This window comes from Acanthaster planci, linkage group LG05, assembly GCF_054643075.1.
Source record: "Acanthaster planci isolate LZ-2023a linkage group LG05, COTS_SCS, whole genome shotgun sequence".
NCBI classification, from domain to species: domain Eukaryota; kingdom Metazoa; phylum Echinodermata; class Asteroidea; order Valvatida; family Acanthasteridae; genus Acanthaster; species Acanthaster planci.
In genome coordinates, this window is record NC_141781.1 from 13,682,019 (window position 1) to 13,707,102 (window position 25,084).

A 25,084-nucleotide genomic window follows, 5' to 3' on the forward strand; every position below is an offset into this window, starting at 1 on the left:
CAGAATCATTTGTCAGCACACGCACGTCACACAGCGTTGCAGCTAGCGTTGCTGCATGCATAATGCTACATGTACATGTACCAGACTTCTACACATCACATGCAGTGCCGCGAGATCACACCACTTTTCAGTCAAATTTTCCAAATGAATTCCCTAATTATCCGAAGTTTTGGTGGAGATGTCTGTCCTTTAACTTGTTTACATCACAACAATTGCATTTCTCAAGGAAAAAAATCTGGCCTTTTACTCTCATCTGCACAAAATGATCTCCAGAAGTCGACATGAAACAAAAAATTCCTTTAAAGTTGAGACTGGGACCAGACCAGTCAATCATGATGCACCACATAGTGCGTGAAAGCCATGGAGAGATCATGCCAGCGTGGATCGCAGCAAATTTTTGTGTGTTTCCCAATAAACATTTTTTAGCGTTATGAATAAAAATAACTCACAAGAAAGAGATCTGGCGAAAAGCAGCCTCAGCAAAATTGGGAGATTTATTTGAAAAATTTAATGGAGAATTGGAGTGAACTTGTGGCTCAGAGGAGCTCTACATAGTCCATCAAGGCTGCTATTAAGGAAAGGGCATGATTTATGACCGTCATAAAACTTTGAATCTTTTGACATATATTGGACATATCTCTTCGAGTTTGCTTGAAGTAAGCGGATGTGATCTGAAACTGTTGCATTTTTTTTTGGTTTTGTTGAGTGTTTATATGTAATGTTGACCCAATTTTATCTTTCTATTTTACTATGTCATGTATGTCTTGATTGACCCAAGGTTTTGATTCAGTTTTCAAAATCACAGGCCTAGAAAAATTGCACGCCTTGAAATGTCCAGGAGTGGTTTTTTCGCACGCCTACAATTTCTAAATCACAAGGACTGACACAGTTACTTGGAAAACACTTGGGTTTTTTTCAGGCAAGTCTCATACATTTGTGCACAGAGACATCGAGTGTTTGTCCATATGTGAAACTTGTTCTGTATTGTTTTTTTCTCAAACTGCATCACCAAATCAAAGTAATAAACAAAATTATTCCTAATTTAACAAGTTCAAGAAACGCCAACTGGCAGGTTTTCAGGTGTAGGCACTAACATTAATGGTATCCCATAAAAGGACCTTTGCAGTGTACATGTACATGCGTGAATTATGGTAACATATAATGTACATGTACCATAAGTTTTACCTCAGCCGATTTGACTTGTTTGCAGGCGACAGTATTCCTGTCACTTCTGTGACATTCAGTGTTCTTCCATTTAGGATTTTAGTCAAATTTTAAGTTGGTGAAAGTGAAACCACAAGAAATCTTGTTTATTTATGAAAAAATTTGGTCAAAGTGTGCAATTGTGGTACCTTGTGGATATTGAAAATGAATGGAAGGACACAATTCCCTGTGATATCTGGGAGCTTTGTAACAGAAGGGTTTCCTCTTGAACATTGTTGAACAGGAAGTTGAGTCTTGGTAATACAAGCTCAGACAGGTCAGACAAGACAAGATTCTGGTTTAGATTAGACTTGAATCAAGTCGGACTCACATGTACATGTACGCTACTCTTCCCAGTCAGTCATCCCTTCAGTCTCCACACGGTCATCGCGGTCAGCCCGGCGGCTGGCATACATGTAACCCTCTTAAGACACCCACATTTGATAGCTTTTATTGTACAACGTCTGTCATACATGTAAATGTATGTCACCAGTCAGTAAAGTTGACTTGACGGATAAGGCAATCGGACCCCATGTGGGTGATATGTACCGGTAGTTATTCATAATTGCATATATTAAACAACATGATCTTGCATAATATGATTTCCACCAAAGTAGTCATACTTACAGTGTATTTAGTTTTTTATTTATTTCTGATGACCAACAGCTGTTACCCGCCTCTTACATGCATCCGTGAGAAATAGATGAAATCTCTGAATTAAACAATGTACAAATAAATTATCAAAATAACCACAAAATTGATAAAAATTAAAACACCGACATTCCAAACGTAGCAAATTCTTAAGACACGAGTACTGGGCTAAAGAAGAGTAGGATATGCTTTGACAGACAAACAGGGCTCGGTAGAGAAACATAAAAGGAAAGGGGTGGGGGCGATAGAGAGGGAAGGAGGGAAAGGTTGAAGGGATGAAGAGTACATGTACATGGAACAGGGGTATGTGAACAAAGAACTGAGGCAAGGGGGACAAACCACAAGGGATTAAAATGGGGGAGACCAGAGAGGTGAAGATCAAACGAATAAGAATAATTTGAAGTTGAATAGTGGAGTTATGAGGGCCAAAAAGGGGTTAAAGGGAAAAGGGAAGAAATAGCTTTAGTAATGCTATCACTGGAGAAAAGAATCATAGGACTGGATGAACACAAAAAGTATTTTTAAAAAATAATAAATAAGTACATTATGTACGTACAATCTAGTAACTCTTGTATGCACACATCACAGACTCGTTGACGTTCATCATAATGCTGGTATGAACGACATAAAAGTATTAGAAACAAGTCCGGCAATGTTATTGGCTGCTACCACTTTCGGTAGATGAGCCCATTAGCTGTGCACAAATGGTTGGCAGATTCGTCAAGTTGGGATTTCTTAACTCACAGTAATAATTGGACACAAGAGGGCACAAACCAAGTAACACGGCACAGTGTTCAAAAACCTCCATACATCAATCTCCAGTATAAAGGTATAAACGTTTACGCAGACAAACATCACACAGGATCCCAACTTGATCAAGTCTAAGTTCAAATGAGCATATTACGCCAGTCCTGACCAAAATGTGTACATTGTTATTAGGGAAAAACTCGTTAATGTGAGTTTGGACTCTTTCAGTCCAGTTTAGTACAAGTATTTTGTTGCCTATCATTTTGTATGAGCATTTTGAAAACATCTTGTCAATTAACGAACCCATTCAATAAAGGTGCTGCTGTACTAGACATAGTGATAATGCCTAATTGAGTAGTGCAGTTTTTAGGCATTTTAGGTTCCTTAGTGATCAAAGGGCATTCTGTATGGGGGCTATTCATGCTGCCTGATCCAAAACAATACAGATAATTAGTGTTTACGATTCCCAGGCCATCAGAGGATATGAATTTAAGAAAAACCTGTTACCAGCTCCCCATCAAAAGATGAAAAAGAGCAGAGACAAATATCCTAACCATAAATGTCCTTCAAAAATCACCTTCATTTCCTGTTACAGAACAATCTACATGTACTGTCCACACAAAAATTCACTGGTTTCTTTCACATTGTGCATTTATCAAAATGCAACTCTGTTATCTTTCACTTAGTAAAATGTACATGTACTTAAGCTTGTGTCTCGCACGGCATCGGTCAAAATGGTACGGGTTACGTACATCGCTACAACAGTGATTGGTGCTGGGTCCACTTACCCATTGTTGTGTTTGATGAATTGTCTGTGTTCTCAAAATTTTATCATACAACTTTTGTAAGTGCAGTTTTTTATTGTTATACTGTACGTACCTGTACATTTCACTTTCGTAAAAAAACTTGTTTAAACTCTTGAAAGCATACTCATTACCGTACGTGTATCATCAACAAGTGTATACACTGCACGGGTATGTAACTGGTATGTTCGATAAACAACGCATACCAGTAGAAAATACTTTTTAATGCTTAAGTCGAGGTTCAATAATATGAGATGATTTAGTAAGTCCTAAGACCCTCGTACTCTTAAGAGTCAACTGAAGACCAGCCAAGCCAGGGCAGGAATTTCATTCTTGAAGAGGCAAGGCAATTTTTAATTTACAAAGGGCACATGTATGAGAAAGTCAACTTGTCTATGGGGACATTTCAATGGGCATTGAGGCAAAGACCAGGTACATCAAGGCAGTTGCCTCTGATGCATCCGTGAAGTTCCTGTCTTGAGCCAGGCTCACGTTTATTTCCTTGTTAATGTTTAATGTACATGTACGGTATGTGTTTGTGTAAAAAATGTGTGAAACATGACATCAATACATGTAGGTTTCCTGTATTGTAAAGAATTTGGGAGTATAGGAAGCTCATGGTGAGAGTGTTTCATGGGAGTTACCGTACTTACATGTAAAGTCTCCAGATTTGTTTCTTAGTGAAGCCTCTGGAGGGGTGCCTGTGTAACAATTTGTCAATTTACATTGAGCCAGTACTGCAGTGTAATTTGATGCAAAATAAGATCAACCTTTAAATGTGGAAAAACTGAGTGCGGAAGATTTCTGTTCTGTTGCCAAGATGCCCTTTATAAGAACACTAATGTCTAAAGTCTGACTTTTTCCCCCTCATGGTAGCACATGCTGATGAGTTTCCGAGTTTCAGAGCTCCAGGTGCTCCTTGGGTATGCAGGAAGGAACAAGAGTGGCCGCAAACACGACCTACAGACCCGTGGCCTGGCACTCCTCAAAGAACGGCTGCAGCACCTCCGTCCAGATCAAAATCCGGGAACTGTACCGGCGCCGGTTCCCCCGCAGACTGATCAACCCACCCCAATTCATGCCGGGGCATGTCAGATGGGGCGGGGTCGGGAGGCGGGACCACTCACCCTCACCATCCTGTGAGCAACCCCCCTCTCCCGTCCTACCCGACGGCAATGAATATGCACCAGTCGGTGCCACATGAACTGTTAGGAGCCGCCTGCCAGCCACAACCGTTTCACCCTGATGTGAAGCTGAAATCATTACCCTTCTATGATGTGCTCGGCGAGCTTGTCAAACCAACGGGATTGTGTAAGTTTTACAGTTACGTAAATTGTATCTATCAGGGTAAGTTGTTAAATTTTGCCCTGAGTGATTTGACAATTCATGACTTCTGTATTTTTCAACGCATATATGCGTTGAAAAATACAGAAGTCATGAATTGGTTAATTTTTTCTTACTCTCTGGCTTTCTTTCTCAGCGCGTGGTATTAAGGAAATACTCCTGAAATATATAGCGGTAATGCATCTATTGAAGCTGACCTTATACACTGGATCTCTTACATGTATGCAAACATTCTGGACAAAGTTGTCCACTCCGTCAAAAACATTCAAGTGCCTGTTTTCTACATGTATATAAAGCAGAAGTGAATGGCTATGACTTCCTATAACTTGGTATATACATGTATGTGTACGTGCAGCTGTGATTTGACTGTCGAGGATTGTTAAGCCGGCTGCATGTCAGTCTTTGCCAGCTGACAAAATTCTGTCTTAGTATCGACCAGCATTATAATCGGACTGTCTTTGACTGTGGATTCAAACCCATGACTGCCTGCTTACAAACCAACCTTCCATGTACATGTATTGTATGTATGTACATGTACCTTACAAATGTATGTTGGTGCAAGGGTACTAGCAGAACCAATTATAAAATTAACATCTCTCAGATGCAAAGCCAAATGAATTTCATTAATTAATTACACCTTACATGTGCAGTGTACATTGTTTACATTTGTACATGTTGCGCAGCAGTACATGTAACTTGATAATAATGCAAACTATTTTCAGACCTTGTTTTTTAACAGAAAGTGTTTTCCCAGGGTAAAATTATAAGTAAACATTCTACATGTACATCATTTTATCATGCAGTGTACATGTACAAAATACTGTACATGCGTGCATACACATACTGTACATATACATGTAGCGGTATTCAACGGGTATGCACATGTGCATGTACATGTATGTATAGAGTTGAAAATTACTTTAATGCTTCCACTGTTACTGTCACAATTGTCAGATTTTATTAAATGTACTGTACTTCATACATTTGTACATGTACGTGTGTGGTTCCAAATGATTTTGTGATGTCTCTTTGGCAAGCAGATAATACATGTACAGTACATGTACATGTATGTATGTATTTTAGAAGCTATTGATTCCTTATTTCTTCACTTTCCATTTGCCAGAAGCAAAATCATTGGCCTTGGTGATAGGCATCACTTCATCTGTCATTCCTCTGTCCAATGCTAGTGATGAGTGCTGTCCCCTAGATACTGTACATGTACCGGTACACTGTACATGTAAGTTACATGTACATGAATGGTTCATACATGTATATGTGCATGTATATATGTACATGTACTTCTGAATGTGGGTATTCAACTTGTACTAAAGACTTCTGTGAAAGGTGGTGCACTGTGAAAGGAACTGAACGGTCAGGTCAAAGTGGCAGTGCAGGCTTTACAGGTCATGTGCAGTGGTACCACATTTCCAATTTTCTCCCTACTCACATCTTTGAGGGTAAGGTATTTTATTTGTTTTAGGATGTGCAGTTTACCAGTGCGTGTACATGTTCGTGCTTATAACATTGCATACATGTACATGTATTCAGTGTGGTGTGGTTTGCACTATACCCAAGACCACACTGCAAACTAACAATATAACATGCATGGCTGCACCATTTTACATGTCATACACGTGCACATGTACAGGGGTCGAAATTTACCTTCTTTTCCTACTAGCCAGCAGGCCCAGCCCTTCAAAATTTTCACTGGTCCTGCTGAAAGTTTGGTGGTCCCACACCAGAACCGCACATGCAGCCGCTTGAGCAATCCTTGTTATGGCGCAGGCTGCGACAATTTTTTTTTTTAAGTTTGCCGGATGGGGCAGGCCACTGCCGTAAATTGCGTGCTCAAATAGATCAACACTTGGCCCAAGGTTTCTTGGAATCCACATTAATTATATTTATTTAACTTAAGCCTACTGCAATGCATGCAGTCTTTTATTAGGCCCAAAACAGTTGTGCTATGCCTCAAAAAAAAAATAAATAAATAGGGTCGGTACATGTAGGTCAGAAATTTGTTTGTTTGGGGGGCAAATTTTTGTGCTGATTGAATGGCATCAATGGGGACGACAGCTTTCAAAATTATCTCAAAAAGTGGTTTAAAACCTGTCTTAATCTATGTAAAAATCTTTACATTTGACAATTCACAAGAAAATTAGAGACAATTCACACAGTGCTACTCAGGCGATCCCGACAGCAAACTGGCCAATAATGTCCATGTATCGTGTGGCAAGGGTGCGTGATGCATCCGGACCAGCGGGTGATAAACCTTGAGCCAGAGCCATGAGCAGAACAACCTCAAATTAAACTCATGAACGCAGAAATACATAACCAAATAAGAGACCAAGTTTTGTGAATTAACTTGCAGAAAACCTCTTGAAACATCGATGTCTTTTTGACCTGCAGCCTTAGGGTTGCATCCTTGACGTGTATGGCCGATGTAGAGGGGACATGTACACCATGTACAGTACAGACTGGTTCTGGTTCCTACGGTACATTCCATCACGCATTCTTTTGCATGGGTACAGCGCGGTGGACACCAGAGCAGCTTCATTTAATGCATTGAGCTTTGTGCACATGTTTTCACCACTGCGGTAGCGAAACCTGAATGGAAACTCGTGAAAATAATGTTTTTTTTCTTAAAACAAGCATTTTAATGTGAAGAAAGGTTATTGAAAGAAATTTGTGAAGACAGAAAAGACATCAGAGTTCAACTGGCCCACCGGACCACCGGTTTTATCAGATCAGCTGGTCCGCCGACTTTTTTACTTACCTCGGGCCAGCGGACCACATTAATTTCAACCCCTGATGTAGAGTACGTGTCGACACATGTATGCACATTATACAATTCTTGCCTCCTTCGTAGGGGTCCATGGTGTTTTTTACACCTTTGGGGGAAATGGCATCCTCAGCTTCACCTCCGGTGGCAGTTGCCTCCAAAAGTGTGGAAAGCCCCTGTAGCAACAAACAATTGGTACACCACAGTAATACTTAGTAGATTTGACAAATGTAAGGGAATACAGTGTAATTAACAAATTAGTTGACCACTGTGGTATGGGATATGACGTTGTGAACACCCAAGGGATGCATAGCGCCCCGAGGTGAAGCTGAGTGCGCTATGCGTGCCTGAAGCTGAACAATTTCAAAAGATGATGGGCCTACTGTAAAATTGTGCAGTTTACGTACGTAAACGATATTATTTATGAACGTTCTGTCCCGTCCCTTTCATTAATTGCATAAATGCTAATGTGAAACTAGTGCGGGAACCAGTGAGTACATTTATATAGTCTGGTTAGCGGTTCCCGCATTACCTTATACACTGCGGGAAGGGAACGAGTCTGTTATATGAGCACGCAATCATTGATCGAATTCCCTGGTAGCCAATGCACAAAATGTATAATGGGTACCACACAAACCTGACTAAAGGACCACATATATTAGTTCTCGAACTTCCCGAAGCTGTTCTGTTTCACTCGCGCACGCGTGTGCGTGCACGCACCATTGGTAGAATGAAGTGTCTCAAGATGAGTGTGATATGCGGATATATTGTCCTGTCATGTGATCGTTCTGGGCCAATAAAAGGACAGTATCCAAGACAGAGGTATGACAATGTGAAACTCTACATGTACATATACTAGTACAGTACGTTCCAATGCAATCCATTCTGCAACATTGAAATTGTCTTCAACAACCAAGTGTGAAATTGAACACATAAATTGAATTATTGGTAGGGAGTACTATCTTTGTCTTGACATTTCCAAAAAGAAATCCAGAAAAGTCTTATTCTGTCATACTTAGTAGGTTGTACATGTATCTCAAACTGCAGGTTCTGTATCACACTTGTACATGTACTTGTGGCAATGCAGAATGAGGAACTAATGAAACTGGCCCACTTGAAAACACAAATAGACAATAATGGACAAAAAGTGTTTCATGGTTCTCACAGCACATACATGTAAATGTACATGTACGTCTATATACACTATATACTGGTACATGTACATGAACTAATGTAACATTGGTACCACTACCAGCACAGCTGTACAGCCATGTACCCAAGGCCATGCCAGTACAATGTAATGGAAATGACACTGTCAATGGTTTGAAAGATCAAGGTAATGAACCCTGTGGGGAAAAATCACTTATGTACATGTACAGTATATATCATTTGATCTATTCTCGACCAATACTTTGCAATACTTTGTACTTAGAACATGTACATGTACAATGTACAATTGCGTGAACTTGCATACATGTATCACGTTGTATCAGGTGCATACATGTAATTATGTACATGTGTGCAGGGGTTCAATGTACACAATGTCTAAATTTTGCAATCAATTGAAGCCATACAGTTGAACCATAGAGCTACATTGTACATGTACTACATTTATACGTACAGGTTCATGTACATACATGTACTAGTATACAGTGTACATGTATCGGTACATGTACATGTATATTGTAATTTTCGGAATAAACATGTAAGCCCCTTGGCGAACATGCACAAGCCGCAGCACGCAAAAATTGGCAAGTTAAGATTTAAGTCAATGTATAAACTGCAGCACTGACAACCACAAAGGTCATTTCTGCTGGGTGCTGAAGTACATGTACATGTACCAGTACAGCTTGTACAGTCGTTCCATTGTACTCATGTGCAATCCTAATAAATAAGCAGTGTGCGAACGAGTGCCACCATTAAAAATGAATTTTAAGCCCTCGAAAATCAATCATTTTTGTGAGCTACATGTACATGTAGATGATTGTCCTGCATGGGCCTTGCAGCAGCTCTTGCCCTTTTTTCCAAGCAGCCAGGGAAAGTCATGGGGATGGAATGTTACATGTACAATAAAATCTTGATAACTCGAAGTCAGTTACATGTAAGTCGAAAGACTGTTTTATTTTGTAGACCCACTTTTTCCGGCTAAAAGAATACAATTCTATGTACAGAATACCTTCATAACTCAAAATGTTCACGGCACTGCAGCCAGTTGTCTCAAAATCTTTTTGATGCTGATAAAAAAAACACTACCAAATCACTTCAAAAATAGAAGGCAAAGGACCGCCGCAAGACCTTGGTTCGAGTCATCACTGCCGAGCACGACGGCCTGTGTTTTGATGCGAGCTGCACTGCACACATACTGCATATATACACCACCCTGCACCGACCGCGACAAATCCTGCTTTGGACTGCTGCCACAGACCCATTCAGTTTCTCATATTTTCCAGTAACCACATGACCTCAGAAAGTGATGTTATCAGAAAACCCAAGTGAAAACGAGCCCAAAATTCTGTGGCATATCATGCCAAACATGACACAATCAGCAAAAGGCTACACGAATGTACAAGGTACATGTACATGTACCATTTAAGCGGTTGATTTTTATTTAGTGGGAGAAAGAAACCTTTAGGTAACAAAAATAAAAATATCAGTAAACGATTATTTGTGTGCAAAAAATACACCATGTGAATGAATAAAAAGCAGCAAAATAATCACTACAATGTTGCCATCACTGCAGAGCAAGTAAAGTTCATTATGATTACATACACCTGTACACAGTTCATGTACATGTATGTGTTTCGTGACTCAATGACTTTGGGAATTTCATTTAGTAACTCCGGACAACTTTATTTTTTATTTATTCTCTGAAGTTCGAGTTATGTATTTATGGCAACCAACGAAAACATGACTGCGCTACCTGCACGCTTTACGCATGGCCCCGGGCGCAGCTTTTGTGACCGAATTTTTAGCCTTCAAAGTTTGCCATACACTTGTACGTAAATAAGCCGCCTGACATATAAGCTGCAGAGACATTTTCCAGTGTGAGAATCAACATACACCTGTACAAACCATGTCCTACATGTACATGTACAGTATATTCCAAAATTTGCAGTACATACTGGTACATGTTTCACACACGCATATATAAATTTTCAAACTGCATGTACATGTAAAATCTACATGTACTGTACACTGGCCAAAAAATCAGTGCATGAATGGACATGATGGTACGTGTTGTATATGTATACATCAAGTACACAAATGTGAGGGAAGGTGTCAAATTACCAGTCTAAAAATAGCTTGTCAGTAACCTAATGAGGCACATGCCTGCAGCAATGCATAGCTGCATCTCATTAGAGACCCTGGAGGGAGATGAAAAGATTCCTCCTCTCACTCCTTGATACAGGGCTTGTAAAAGGGTATCCATGTATAGGTTGATGGGAGAGGGAGTTGATTAAAACAGGAAGAAGTTAACTTTAATAAGTTACATGTACATGTTAATTGGTAAAAAAACTGTGGCCTACCAGTAGATTGTCAATAAGGTTAAATCAGTGCATGCACATGTTCACAGCAATTTCTACGCGGGTCGCATTGTACAAGAAGGTCCTGTTCTGGGTTGTCCGTTGTTTAGAGTACAGTACAAGCATGGTATCTTTACACATGAATGTATACATGTACGCACATAACATGTACCGGTACATTGTGTTGAACATTTCGGGACCTGCTGGTACATTCAGCAGACAAATGCAAACTCAGAAAGCTTTAATTTAGATGCAAAAATACACCTAAATGGGTTTCCCAGAGCAGTACTATTTTTTGGTACATGTACATGTGCATGTATACATGTAAGTACTGATTACATGTACATGTACTTGTTCACGTACATGTACATGTAATATCACCCTTGGTTGTGTCAAAAGCCACAAGGTCTGATTGTTACCTGTACAAGTGGGTTAATAATTATGACAGAAAAGTCAGCCTTCTGCGGCCCTGAAGAGCCAGCACACTCACAAATTGCTGTCATTACATTTCCAATAATTGCCATGCAGCAGTTGCTGCTAGCCTGTCACAGTTTTTTTTTTATTTGGAGGATGTCAGACATCTGTCATAAAACGTCCTTCATGAGAGCTTGCTCATGTTTTTGAGGCCACTGCAGGGGAAATCTTAGTTCAAACAACAAAGTATGTATGCATGTACATGTATGCAGGAAATAAAATTACCATGTCTTAAATACATGTACTTCAGGCAAATGCGGAGCCGAGCAAATGTGGCAACAATATTCACATCAAAGTTTGCTCGAAATGAAACATGAGGGAATCAAACTGTGTTCAGTTTTTGCAAATTTTCTTGAAACCTCCTTTGTGGTAATTTTCTTGCCAAGTGCAGCTGTACGTATGTACTGGCCTTAAGTCTGAGGAGGTTGTCCAGTATACCGGTACAAGTAGACTTGTCTTATGATGTCCCCTCAAGATCCTAAATTAATTTCAAAAATCAATTTCCCCACGATTTCTTGTTAATGTACATGTACATGTGTAATTGTTTTGTTTGCAAATGCTGACGTGCATCCCATCAAGTGTGTTACAGGTATGTGTATTTGGGTTTCTGCAGTGCCCCCAGTTGGAAGCAAGTTCCGAGAGGTACACAGAACCGTATTTTTCCACTTCACCCCGGCACAGATGCAGCTTATCGTTGAACAGAAAGCACAAGTGCAATTAAGGTGAGCAGCTGTGTGGGCTTCTTATTTTGGTCTATTGTTTGGAACGTTATCAAAAGAGACGAGACCTCTATCTTTCACATTTCAAAATCGACTTGTTGTTTGAAACATTACGTACAACAGCCCAAGCATTTTTGTAATTAATGTGAACAGGTGGTGAAGATGAGTTTGTTTTGTGTTTGTTAAATTCCTGTTGTCTTGTAAAGCAACTCAGCAGGAATTATTTCAAAGAAAATGTTTTTATTGCATACTTACATGCACATGTACCAGTATGTGTACCATAATTAAAACAAGAGCACCATTTATTTTTATGAGAGCAGTTTGTCATTAGTGTCATGGGTACATGTACATGTCAGTATTATAATTTTATTAGTTTTACACTTGAGGTATTAATTTGTTGGTTTTTCACTTGAGGTAAAAATTTGTTGGTTTTTCACATGAGGTACAAATTTGTTAGTTTTATACTTGAGGTACAAATTAACTATTACGATTTGGCTGAAACAAAATTTGACTTCAAGGCATCTTTTGTGTGTACAAGTTCCCATTTATCCATGAAGGTTTTGCAGGATTTTAAACCACGTATACAGGACCTGTGAAATATGAGTTTTTGGAAAGTTTGCAGGGTTAAATGTTTTCTTCTGGATTCTGTAAAACTTGGCATTGTTTGCATTGAAGAAGTCAAGCGAGAGCCATTGTTGAAATACTTAGCCATGATGTTCAGTCCCACCCACTTGTGAGAATTGCGAGTTGCTTAAGTTTTGTGCTTGCCACTGAATATGCTGGTGGATGCGGTGCAAGGATACAGGAGTGCAAGTTGTGTGTACCAGTATGCATTGGTACCAGTGGAACAATCTCTTCCATTTGTGATTGTCGGGTGAATATGTTTACACATCTAGCTGAAGGGAAAACCGACCACTTCAGACATGTAAAGGAATAAGATTTACATGCACTTTATGCAAAGAGTTTTTGAACAGGTTAGCTCAAAATGAAAATAGAATGTTTATTGTCATAGTCTGTGGTCTTTTTTTTTTTTTAATTCAGCAAGCCATTCAGACTTGTCTGATAATTTTGGCAAACATTTTGCACTTATGGCGTGATTATTAAATTAGTGCTGTGGGTTTTTGTTTTGTTACCCTCAGGTTTTGTCTGGCAGAGACGAGTTGCGACCAGGACGACAAGTTTCCAGCCAGCGTCTGTGTCAAAGTCAATAGCAAACTCTGCCCGTTGCCAGTAAGTACAAGCATCTGCACTCGTGTGTCATCGTTTTGCAGGTTGGATTCTGAACAGCCCTCATCAGAGGTTGCTGTGGGGAGCTTGGCATAGTGGTAACCTGGAGGTTGTAACTCACGATCAGAAGGTGGGGGTCAGCAATGGGGAAGGAAAGTTTGGAGTCCAGTTGCTGACCGTAAAGTGTGTTGTGCCCCTTGACAAATCTCTTCATTCCTGCTTGCCTCCAGCCACTGACATGTACAGACCCTGCCTAAACACCAGCATTAGCTAAGAATTAAACCTGTAGTGGGCTGACATCCCATCTAGGAGAAAATAGAAGCGCATGTATTTTCAGTTATTTCAAGCCTCAGAAGGTTGAAATAAAAACTTTCAAAAATACACGTAGTGGTAGTGACAGTGCACAGTGTATGTACGGTATATGTTGTCCATTATAGTACATGAACATGTAGGTGCTGCCGATCCAAATCTGAACATAAGTAGATTTAATGGTTAAAGAAGGGAATGCAGCTCGGGCATTAGTCGCATCCATTCTCCTGAGCTGGTCTAAATGCACGTTTAAGACCGGCCAAGCACATACATATTCCTATTCATAAATACCTTTTTAGAGTCAAAAGAAACCAGTATATGATGGGTTTTTCAGAAAATTTTGGTCTAGAATTTTACTTCTATTTTCGCGAGCAGCCCAGTCCATTTTATAGAGTATTCCTTGCCCAAATTGTCCAGTTGGCACACACGTGGCGAGCCGCATGCACACAGACTCTTCACCAATCAGAACCGATTAAACCTTCTTGTATCCAGGTGCCACAGTGTGATTTATGCAGCAGGCATTATCACTTCTTAGCGTGCATTATCAAATGTTAATACGCAGTCAAATTGCACGTTGTTGAATAGGGAGACTGTCTGAAATAATTAGGAATGCACGATAATGAGCAGTGACACCCAACAGTAGGTTTACTTAACAGTGGAACTCATTTTCAACATTAGACAGCAACCACAGTATACATGTACATACCCGAAGCCCTTGAGAAATACTTGGAGGTTGTCATGAGTTCATTCCTGTTACAGGTAGCTACATGTGCATGTACATGTATGGAGCTCAAAGGAGGTATCACAGCTGTGCCTTTCACAACAAACACCAATACTGACAGATGCTCAGACATCCTCCCCCTAAATTTTTTAAGTCAACTTGTGTTGAGTTTTGCCATCAAAGACTAACGAAATATTTGGATCAAACAAGCAAAAGTTCCTGTAGGAGAAAGCAAAAAAGAAAAACACTAACTGAAACGAGGAGTTTAAGATACTGTGTAACTGGAGAGTTACATGTACATGTAAATGTAGTGGACTGTTGATTATGCTAAATTGAGAAGTATTGCTTCAAACCGTGTTATTGCATTGAGTTCCAGCATGCAAGCCTGTATTGAGTGTTCATGGGCTAATTGGTTGGGAGACAATATGTATGACCCTTTGTAATTGTTTGTAATTGCATGCACATTTGTTGCGGTAAGCATATTGAAATCTTTCCATTGTCCTTGTTGCTTTTCACGGACTTGATGTGTAACCTAGAACAGATTGCCAGACAGTAGCCCATTGCCATCTGAAGTCAGATTATGCATCCTGGACAGGCACCTTAAGCACGTGCCTGCACCTACATGTACATGTACATGTGCACACTAGATACATTCAGCATGTACTAGTACGTGTGCAGGCATCATACAGGTACATGCATTATTGAAAAGCGGCTGTTATGTTTTATGTGTGTTTAATACCAAGACAATTCCATTGAATTCCACTTTTTAATTTATTCTGCCTCTACATTTCCCCTCGTGTTTCTTCTTCTTGCAGGATTTTGTTGCGTAAGTGGTTCATTCTTTTCAGATGTGGTATGGGTGTTTAGATTGTACTGTACACAGGGGTTTTCCCAAAATTCCTGCGAGAGAAATTCCAGGAAATTGCCTTGTTGGTTTGTAAGTGGGGAAACCCAGTATAAGCACAGCATACAAAATGGAGGGTTTATTGATTCATACCCAGTACATGGAAAGTATTGCTTTGAAACATTTTTGCACAAAAAATTAAGAAAGCTACTAATGATTAGATCAGTCAAAGACAAAGATACATGTCCATGGAAGTGCAGAACTGTATGTATGTACTGCTGTACATACATGTATATTGCAAACATTAAAATGCACCATATTCCTTTTAACAAACATTTGCATTACTGAGCGATGTAGTATACCGTATGTTCATGTACAGGTATTTTGCAATTTAAATGGAACTGTTAAAATTTAAAGTCACTGTACTTTACATTTTTCAATAGAGGTACGTGTACGTACTTCCATTAAGATGGAGAGAGTTAGCAGTAGTTTTATAGGTAGTTTAAAAATGGTACATGATGTACATTGTACTGGTTTGTTTAAAACTAAATAGGTACTTGGACGATAATGGGACATTATTAGAATGAAGGATTGTGGATACACTATTGTCACCATGGCCCTAACCACTATAAAAATATTCAGAAACCAACCCATCACACTTTTATTCCCATACCTTTTCAGTGAAAATAGTAACAAAAATTTGAAAAATCAAGTCAAGGAGTTTGTTTGGCCTCCAAAACTTGTGGGATAGCCTGGGCTCATCTTCCAGTTTTGGAGGCTTTCATCTCTGCTTTCAGCAGAGAGTTGATAACATTACAGTTGAAAAGTGGTCCCAAGTACCCAAGAAAGTTGAGAAATCTATGCCTTTATAAAATGGTGTCTTAAAGGCTTGGTAACTATCACTTTTTGGTACCAGTAGGTGAGGTTTGTTTTAATGTGAATATTTGACAAATACCGGCAGGTAGCCCACCAAAAATTGAAAAGAAATGGAAAGAGGAAGGACAACACAAGAATTTAACTTTTGTTGGAGAGAAACCCCTGTTATGTCAGCTTTTGTATTACTTGGCCCTGAACCTTATTGATTTTACGCTGTTTTCAATATGAGCCTACAGGTACGGTATATAGTTCACCAAGAGCATACAAAGACACTGAGTTTATTTCTCTGTGTAGGGTCAAGAGTAACACAGTTGGGACAACCCTCATATGTCTCTAAATCATTGATGATGAAACAATGTCCTGTAGTAATCCTTGTCTCACAAAGTCCTCCTTGCCAAATGTATAGTTCTTATTTTCCTTCCCTTTGAGTCGTTTCTTTTTGTATGCACAACTACAGCTCCAAACTTCTCGAAATCCTTTCTAGAGGTTACCCAGCCATAGGCATAAAGCTGTCTGAGCCCTACGTTCTAAGCTGACCCTCTCCAGCTCCTGATCTGAAACCATCAGTGTAATTGAGTTTAGAGAGTAAAATAATTCTCTCCACTTCATGTACGCAAAACTGAGCCAGTATTTATCCACCAGTATCTTTCCTGTAAGATTTTTTTTTATACACTGCTTCATTGGCCATTCATAACCACAGCATCATTTTTAGCTGGTGTTACATGTACATTGGTTTCCTTTCCGTTTGAAAGTGAACATCATACTGTAGCCCCAGGTTGTGACTGTCAGACCATGGTCACTCTGAACAATGCTGACTTGCTGCTAATCACCACTGTTCCTCTGGATGACAGTTGGCACTTGGCCCACATTGTTTGACTCTGATTATGGCCAACACTTCTACATGTCACCCGTGCTCATCATGTGCCTTGCAATGCGCAGTGCTCGTATGGTGTATCAACACATGAACCAACACACATGTATCTGTACATTTGCATATTTCTGTAGATGGCCTTATGTTTAACCTATGGCCCCACACTTGAGTAGACTCTTCGCCTAGGCATTATCAGCATCTATTCTCCTGATCTTGTCTTAAACGAATGTTTCAGACTGTTGAAGCACATACATGTACATGTACACTTTTATTCCCTTGTGTGTGTAGTTACATGTATTGTACATGTACATGTACCCTTACAATTACGTATTGGTACTGTAGTAGTGAAATCACCCTTTTGAAATGCCTTAGGTTTACTAGCCTTAAGAAAACAACAGCGTTCATGAACATGTACACTGTGCATATACGGATACAGTGGAAGACAGTCAAATACACATTCAGAGTAGAATTCCCAAAGCGAATAGGTGAATTTCCCATGCTACATTGTATATGAACATACTGGTAATAATGTACAGTGTACAAAATAATAGATCATAAGCATACTTGTAGTTGGGGGGCAAGGATAGAAAAACTCATTCTCCCCCTCCCCCCCACAAAAAAGTGGTGAAAAATAAGGGGGGGATTAGATACTGTAAAAAAAAGATTCATATAGGGATTTAGGATTACATGTACATGTACAACACAAAAATTTTAACTGTGCATTTTGTCAGAGTGTTAGTTGGTGTATGCACGCACATTATGTTCTACATATCTGTACATGTACCTCAAAGGTGTTACTTGCAGAAAGGTACATATACATGAATATCATCATGTACGTATTCTGTATACACATCCACGGTAACAGCTCCATAAATTTGATTACATTCATGTAGGCTGCCACAATTTCATCCAGTAAACCACTTGTGTATAATATTCTGTCACTTTCAGTTTAGTGAGAAATTTTTGTGAAGGACCTGGTACACGTCAACAAAATCAATGGTTTTAGAACCCTGCGTACATACAATATACACACCTACATGTTAATTCAACGTGTAGTGGCCATGTACATGTACATTGCACATGTAAATTCATGTTCTCATAACATCTGAACATAAGGAGTGGGTTTACAAATTACTCTTGCTAATGAATGACAGGGCCTGCTCACTGGACAGACATGCTTCAAAATGGCAAATGGACTTGTAATGTACCAGGATTGTTGTCAAAGCGCAGAGGAAGTTCCGTAATTTATGAGTCTCACTGGCATGTTCCAGTCAGCCCAACACATTAATCATGTTCATTGTCACGTCTGGTCAAAGTCAATTTGGGTTTTCATACATGCACATGTATACTTCGGTACAATGTACATGCAATTTTGGAAGTGGAATTCTGTGGACTTCCCCGTTGGTGTTGTCAACTGCAGCAGGCTGGCTTTTATTGGAAATTTTTTAAACTGGATAGCATACAGTGCACTGTATAAATTCATTGTTCTACTGTACATGTAAGTGTGTGGGTGAACACATTGAGGGTTGCTGAACTTGGCATTTTGCTTCCATACAAAGTAGCTGTTACATTGTCTTGTACACATACATGTATGCACATGTACATGTTATGATGTAGCTGCCAATGTAGTCTTATACATGTATATGTACCGTATCTGTCCAACAACTCTCATTATTAATTTGTACAGGTAGTCCATAATGGTAATGTATGTAGAAGATAGGTATTCCTGCTTATGTGGTGAAAGAACCTGTTCGGTATCTTACATGTATACATGATGATTCAGGCTTGACAACAGTGACATGTACATGTAAGTTTGGTCAAAACAGGCAAGAGCTTGACATGCATGTACATGTACATGTAAAGCTGTAAAATAGAGGATGTCAGGATACAGGAATGATACATGTAATTATACTGGTCAATACATGTACATACACTCTACATGTATGTGTAATGTTAGATTTACATACATACACAAGGCATATGATGTCAACATGTACATGTACAGTAGGTGTACAGTCGACTCCCGTTATTACGAGCTCGGTCATGACGATAACCGGATGCAATGAGCATATTCTCTCGGTCCCGAACAATTTGTGTTCATTGCTATGGAGAAATATTTGGTTATTACGTGCACGAATATTGCAAGACTCCGCCTACAACAATGATTTGTACCGACCCCATGCGAGCAAAACTATTGTTCTCAACCTATTTACAGCGACTTTTTTCCAAACCATATTATCTGCAGCTGTCAATGACAAACCTTTTGTCCTAATTCGGGCATCATTCCCAGTCTGTCAACGCCTTATCAATGCACCTTTGTAAGAACTTCAACGTAATGTTGTTTCATCTCGCCGATCTCTGCGCCCCCGGACATACTAGTAATAGCAGCGCGCTCTTTTGACTGGTTTTAGCCAATTCATGACGAAAGCAAAACGTACACTCAGGTAACGTACTTACCGGCAGGGACTTGAATGTTTCTTCTCATTCGGCTGTTCTTCTCGGCTTCTTCTGATCCAGGTTGTCAAATATTTGACTTTTAAATGTACTTTATTTACATCATTTTATTCATCAACATTAGATAAAAGTTCAGCATCACGAGACACATAACATCATCTTTTCATGTGTTCGGCATGCGGTATCAGTGTACTAGTACATGATTCAAACAGACATGTAAGTGTCTAAAAACTTGTGCAAAATGAGTGTGAAAAATTGCGCTCCGGTCTTAACGACGCTCCGGCTATAACGACAGAATTGTGAAAGTCCGCTGGTCCTCGTAATAACGGGAGTCGACTGTATTGTGTATTTTTGCAGTGTATGCATCTGTTTAAGTGTTGGGCAGGGATGTGCACAATATAGCATCATATTCTGTTAAGCAGCTTCCCAGCATGGCTTGACTTCTTTGACATATATTTGTACATGAAGCTTTTTTCATCCCAAACATGCCCTCTAATCCTACTGGTAGGCTCTTCAGTTAGTCACTGAAATTTGATATGTTTCTGGATGGAGGGAGGACAGTAGGTGTTTTGTTTCGCATCATTCATCACTTGGAATTTTCTAGCCATTATCATGCAAAGATGCCCTAGGCCTACTGCCTTCTGGTACCTGGTCAGTACATGTACATCAACAGTGTTATTACAGTCCATGTACATTTACATTGATATGTACATGTACCTAAGATGATCGTCTATACATTTGTACACAATGTACATGTACTTTGTGCAAGCACACTTCAGTGAACCTTTGTGCCCTAATTTATTTTTAGCATCTGGTAGTATAACATGAATGAAAAGTGGGAAGAAGGGAAAGGGGGGTGATGTGGGAAAAAGCCAAAAACAAGAAGATTACCTCTCAAGATGTACATACATGTAATTTACATGTACAGTACATGTTGGTACATGTACATGTACTTCTATGTGAATATCAATGTAGATACTGTACAGTACATGTATAAGCACATGTATACATGTATGTTTTGTGCATTGTAAAATGGTTACTGCTATGCATGTACCGGTACATGTACATGTACTACTAACCTATGGGTACACATACCCTATTATGTTGCGTGGGGATGTACTGGGGTACATGTGCCCATGATACATGCACCGGTACGTGTATAAAAGTAGATTTGTTCTAGTTTTTGCACATACATGTACATGTAGCATAGGAATCATGGAATCACATAATGTGAATTGTAAACATGTTTTCCAATGTCTTTTCCAACAGGAAATGTACATGTACTTTAAATTTTATCCACATGTACATGTACTAAATACACATGCACTATGTATGAATGTAGACTAGTACACCCATACATGTATGTACATGGGCGTCTAGTTGTAACTTCTAGGGTTGTGGGAACAGTACACATGTTGAAGCATAAATACTGTGGGGTCCAAAGTGTTCTTAGGATAAATTTTTGTCCCGGCAATTCAGTCAGGAATTTCCTAACAAAGACAAATTGTATCCTTCAGAGCTATGTACCATATGAGGACAAACCTAGAGCTCTTCAAAATGGCTGCTTTGTCTCTAGTGTCAGGCTTCAGCATGGTCAATTTGACTGGCTCAGACCAGCTCCATTTTCTGCCAAAGAAACAACCAAATTGTCAAGATAAGGGAAATGGTGCTGAAAGTACAATTTACATGTAGCATTTATACATATATGCAGTACATATATGCTAAATGTTCCTGGCATTCTGGGGAGCTATTGTTAACCATGGTTATCAATCTAATTCAGTAAGAATAATTTCCGCTTGCCTGTGTCTGTGTGTGTGTGTCAACAGAAAGCCAACTTCAGGATGGTTGATTTTGTTTCATAGAAATTTATCTACAAGGTACCGGTACCTGCACAGTGGATCAAAATAAGCTGATAACAGGATTACATGTAAAAACCTTTTTTAATAAAGACAAAAAAGACAAAATGATTCAATGTTTTTCTTTCAGTAGTACATGTACAGGTATCTAGGCAATGTTTTACTTTTTGGAAGACAGTTACATGTATGTTTCTGTGGAGGAGGACTGCGTTTGAAAATGGAATGAAAATGAAGATGAAATCTACCTGATACCGGTACATACCTGTACATGACTGTACATCTTCATTGCAGTTGGACTTTTCGTTATCAGCAGGAATTTCAATATTGAGGGGACATAAAAATACACTGGAGAAAGCACTTGGCGGAAATATACCGTTAGAACCAAAATTAAAGCATAGTGAAATGAGGTACTTCATTGTAGCTTTGCAGACTGGCACTGTGTGGAACATGAATGAAATTCTAGTGTAGTTTCCCTTAACCCTAACCGCCAAGCATATTGATTGGCTTACACTACACAGTACTACAAAATACTAAGTAATAGTCTGAGCCTGAAGGACCTAGCGCTAAAGATTACTACTTCTGGCTAGGTTACTTCCATTGTTATTCGTACAGAGAACAATAAAGCCATGCATTCATAGTGCCACAGCACCGTATGGTACAAATACATTGTCTTTTCTATTGTATCTTATAGCTTCATAGAACAATAAAATCATGTCCTCTTACAAGCGACAGCGCTCAGTACTACAGTTTACTACAAGTAGTAATTTGTAGTATTACATGTATGTAGGGTTTGGGTTAAAGAGAAAGTCTTTGAAGACAAAAATTTGACATTTTAGAAATTTGCTCTTTATACCGCACTGTATCTTAACCCTAACAATCCTCCCAAATCCTCCTATTTCAATATGATTTTGCATACACCCTAGGGGTTAGGGTTAAAGGGGAAAAAGAGAAATGATACCAGTAGATGACAAAAACAGCTACATGTACATGTAAAGTGTTTCCAGTCTCTAACTGGGTAAGGAGCAAGCTCGATATGCATTGTAGGCTACACTGTGTCCCAGTTTGTACTGCCATTATTAATCGTTCAGTAATTTGAACCGTGCCTACTTGGGTCACGTCTTAATCAACTGGCAGTGGTTAAAAGTAACCAACACATCCATTGGAACTACATGTAGCTGCAGGCTTCCTGTCACCACCCTAATGTTCAGACACCTACATGTAGCATGTACAGGCACTCCATGTACATGTACGGGTAGATGCCATACATGTATTCATATTTTCACTCGCGCACTTTTCTGCAGTGTTCTACTAGCCACAGAAGTTAAGCATTTACCGGTAGCTGTGGCCTAATTAAAGTGTAGCATCACTGCAGCAGTAACTTTTCCTCAGACATGATTTTCTGCCACTTTATCCTCTTCCTCGGTGTATTGCATCCCTTTTGGGGTAAATTTATTGAAAAGTGCACATTTAGAAACATTTTTAAATTATCCATGCTTTCCTGGACAGCGTAGGTTGCTGTTGTTGTGATGTCATCCAGGGAAAACGTGGCTCAGGTAAGGTTTAAATCGGGATCCAGAATTTGCTCACTAAAAACATTTCAGAGAAAGGGTTGCTTGCATCTTTTATTGCTACCGGTATGTACATGTACATGTACTTATATAATGTATCACCAAAGAACACTGAAGAAAGAATTTAGGTCAACAGATCAAAAAAAAGAAAAAAAAGGGCAGGAGATTTTCTGGACAAACCAAAGTAAAATAAATGAGGTTTTCTTCATTGGATGAAATCATGGTTTTGCTCACAAATATGGAAATATTTACATGTACTTGTATAAGAGAAAGGCAGCAAAATGACCTTTCAGATTGTAATTTACGAAAATTAGAAATGAGGTTAACTGAGACACAAAGTTGAATTTTGGAGGTTTGTATTTAAAAAAAATCTTTGCAAAGACCCTTAACAAAATGATGTGTGGCCAGGGAAGCTACATGTACATAGAGACCTCTGATGTTACTCAGGATGCATGGTAATACATTACTTTGTCACTACCACTTTATGAAAAACAAGCTCTGTGGGAAAAAGAATTTATTGAAATTAAGTTTGGTCAATATTTTCCACCTACCAGTTTTGACAAGAAAGAGGTCAACACATCTAAAAAAAAAGGTAAACAGTGTGGCCTCTTTGCATATTTATGATGGTGAAACTGTCTATCTTTATGAAAAATTGTGCCCCTACAGTTGACGCATTGAGAGACCTCCAATCAAATACCTGTGCAAGTGCACAGATATGCTCATGTCTTGTTCCAGGCGCTGCTCTTCCTGTGGTATTTTTTTTTTTTAATGTCTCTGTGGTACAGTGTACATGTACAATGTACCCGGTACCTCCCAGAGCTACATGTACAATGTACATACTCGTCTGTCCGTGGTGTAAGCTACATGTACCTGTACATGTAACCTGGTAACCCAAACCTGGCCAGCCTTCGTTTCTGTTCAATTGAGTCAAGTGTCATTCCCCGGGGAATATCTGGAGAGGAAAAAAAACAACACATTCTGGGGGCGACTTAGGTATTTCTTGTGTGTTTTGTTGAAAGTGATGGAATTAATGATGTGAATCAAATTCATAATTTGCTATTTTGGATGTGTGCTTACCGACACATGTCCAGTACCTACAGTGTCCAGCAGAAACTACATGTAGTATGTACCCTGCATACGTACATGTACAGTACTTGCGATTGGTACTTTCTATTTGATTTGAAAGCATGCTTGACATGCAAATGTTTGGCACATGTACATGTCAAAATACATTTGAGTCTTTGTTGTATTTCCAATGGAGCTTGCAAGGAAAAAACAGGCTTGCAATTTGAAAATGTGCACAATGCAGACACTACACTTTCCATTTGATGATTATGTACATGTATGTACATGCATGTGCATGTATTTATATGTACATGTACCGGTATGTTCTTGTGCCGGTACATGTACATGTACATAAAGAAACTGTGTTCAACTTCAGGGTTATTACAGAGGCTTCCGTTCATTGCCATAAAAGTTCCATTAGGTGATACATGTATGTATGGACATTTTGTAATTCATTGGAGTAATGGATTCAGCTGAATATCGTACATCGGGACTTCGGTATCTTGGCTTATGAATACTTGTAAATTATATTCAAAGGGTAATTTGTCATGGCCGTACTGTATTCCTGAATTCTTCACAGCATTTAATGAATGTATAATGTACGTGTAGGAATTACGACACAGCGTGTCCATAGTGCGTGAACGGTGAAAAATTGCATGGTTAGAAGCCAGCTGAAGGCTTATCACTCATCCCCTGGTTCCCATGTCATCGCCAAGCCCATCTGCCATTCTTGCCGTACATGGGGAACTACTCTTTTTTATACAAATTGTGCACAAACATGATGTACAGTAGCAGTAGTTTCTGATGAAGAACACACCAGGGACCCATCTTGCAGAGTCGTCAAGCACAGATATCTGCAAAGGCTAGCAGCCAGTTTCACAAAACTTTAGGCAGTGGTGAAACTTCAACATCACACTATGTTACGTCAAATGAGCAAAAGTTATGACAAATGTTACGGAAGTTACCGTAACCTATCCCATCATTTTGGGTCCTGTACATGTACATAAGTGCATTTACATGTAAGTGGCAAACAAATTAGAAACTAACAA

The 25,084-nt window shown here is 39.3% G+C and overlaps 1 protein-coding gene across 1 annotated transcript in view; it reads left to right on the forward strand.

Annotated features, from left to right (window-relative positions):
- LOC110987315 (E3 SUMO-protein ligase PIAS2-like) overlaps positions 1-25,084 on the forward strand; it is a 43,746-nt gene that overhangs the window by 1,412 nt on the left and 17,250 nt on the right. The window contains 5 exon segments of the mRNA XM_022249949.2: positions 4,281-4,391; positions 4,393-4,488; positions 4,490-4,715; positions 12,139-12,247; positions 13,384-13,474. Coding sequence (XP_022105641.1) covers positions 4,281-4,391; positions 4,393-4,488; positions 4,490-4,715; positions 12,139-12,247; positions 13,384-13,474 — 633 coding nt within the window.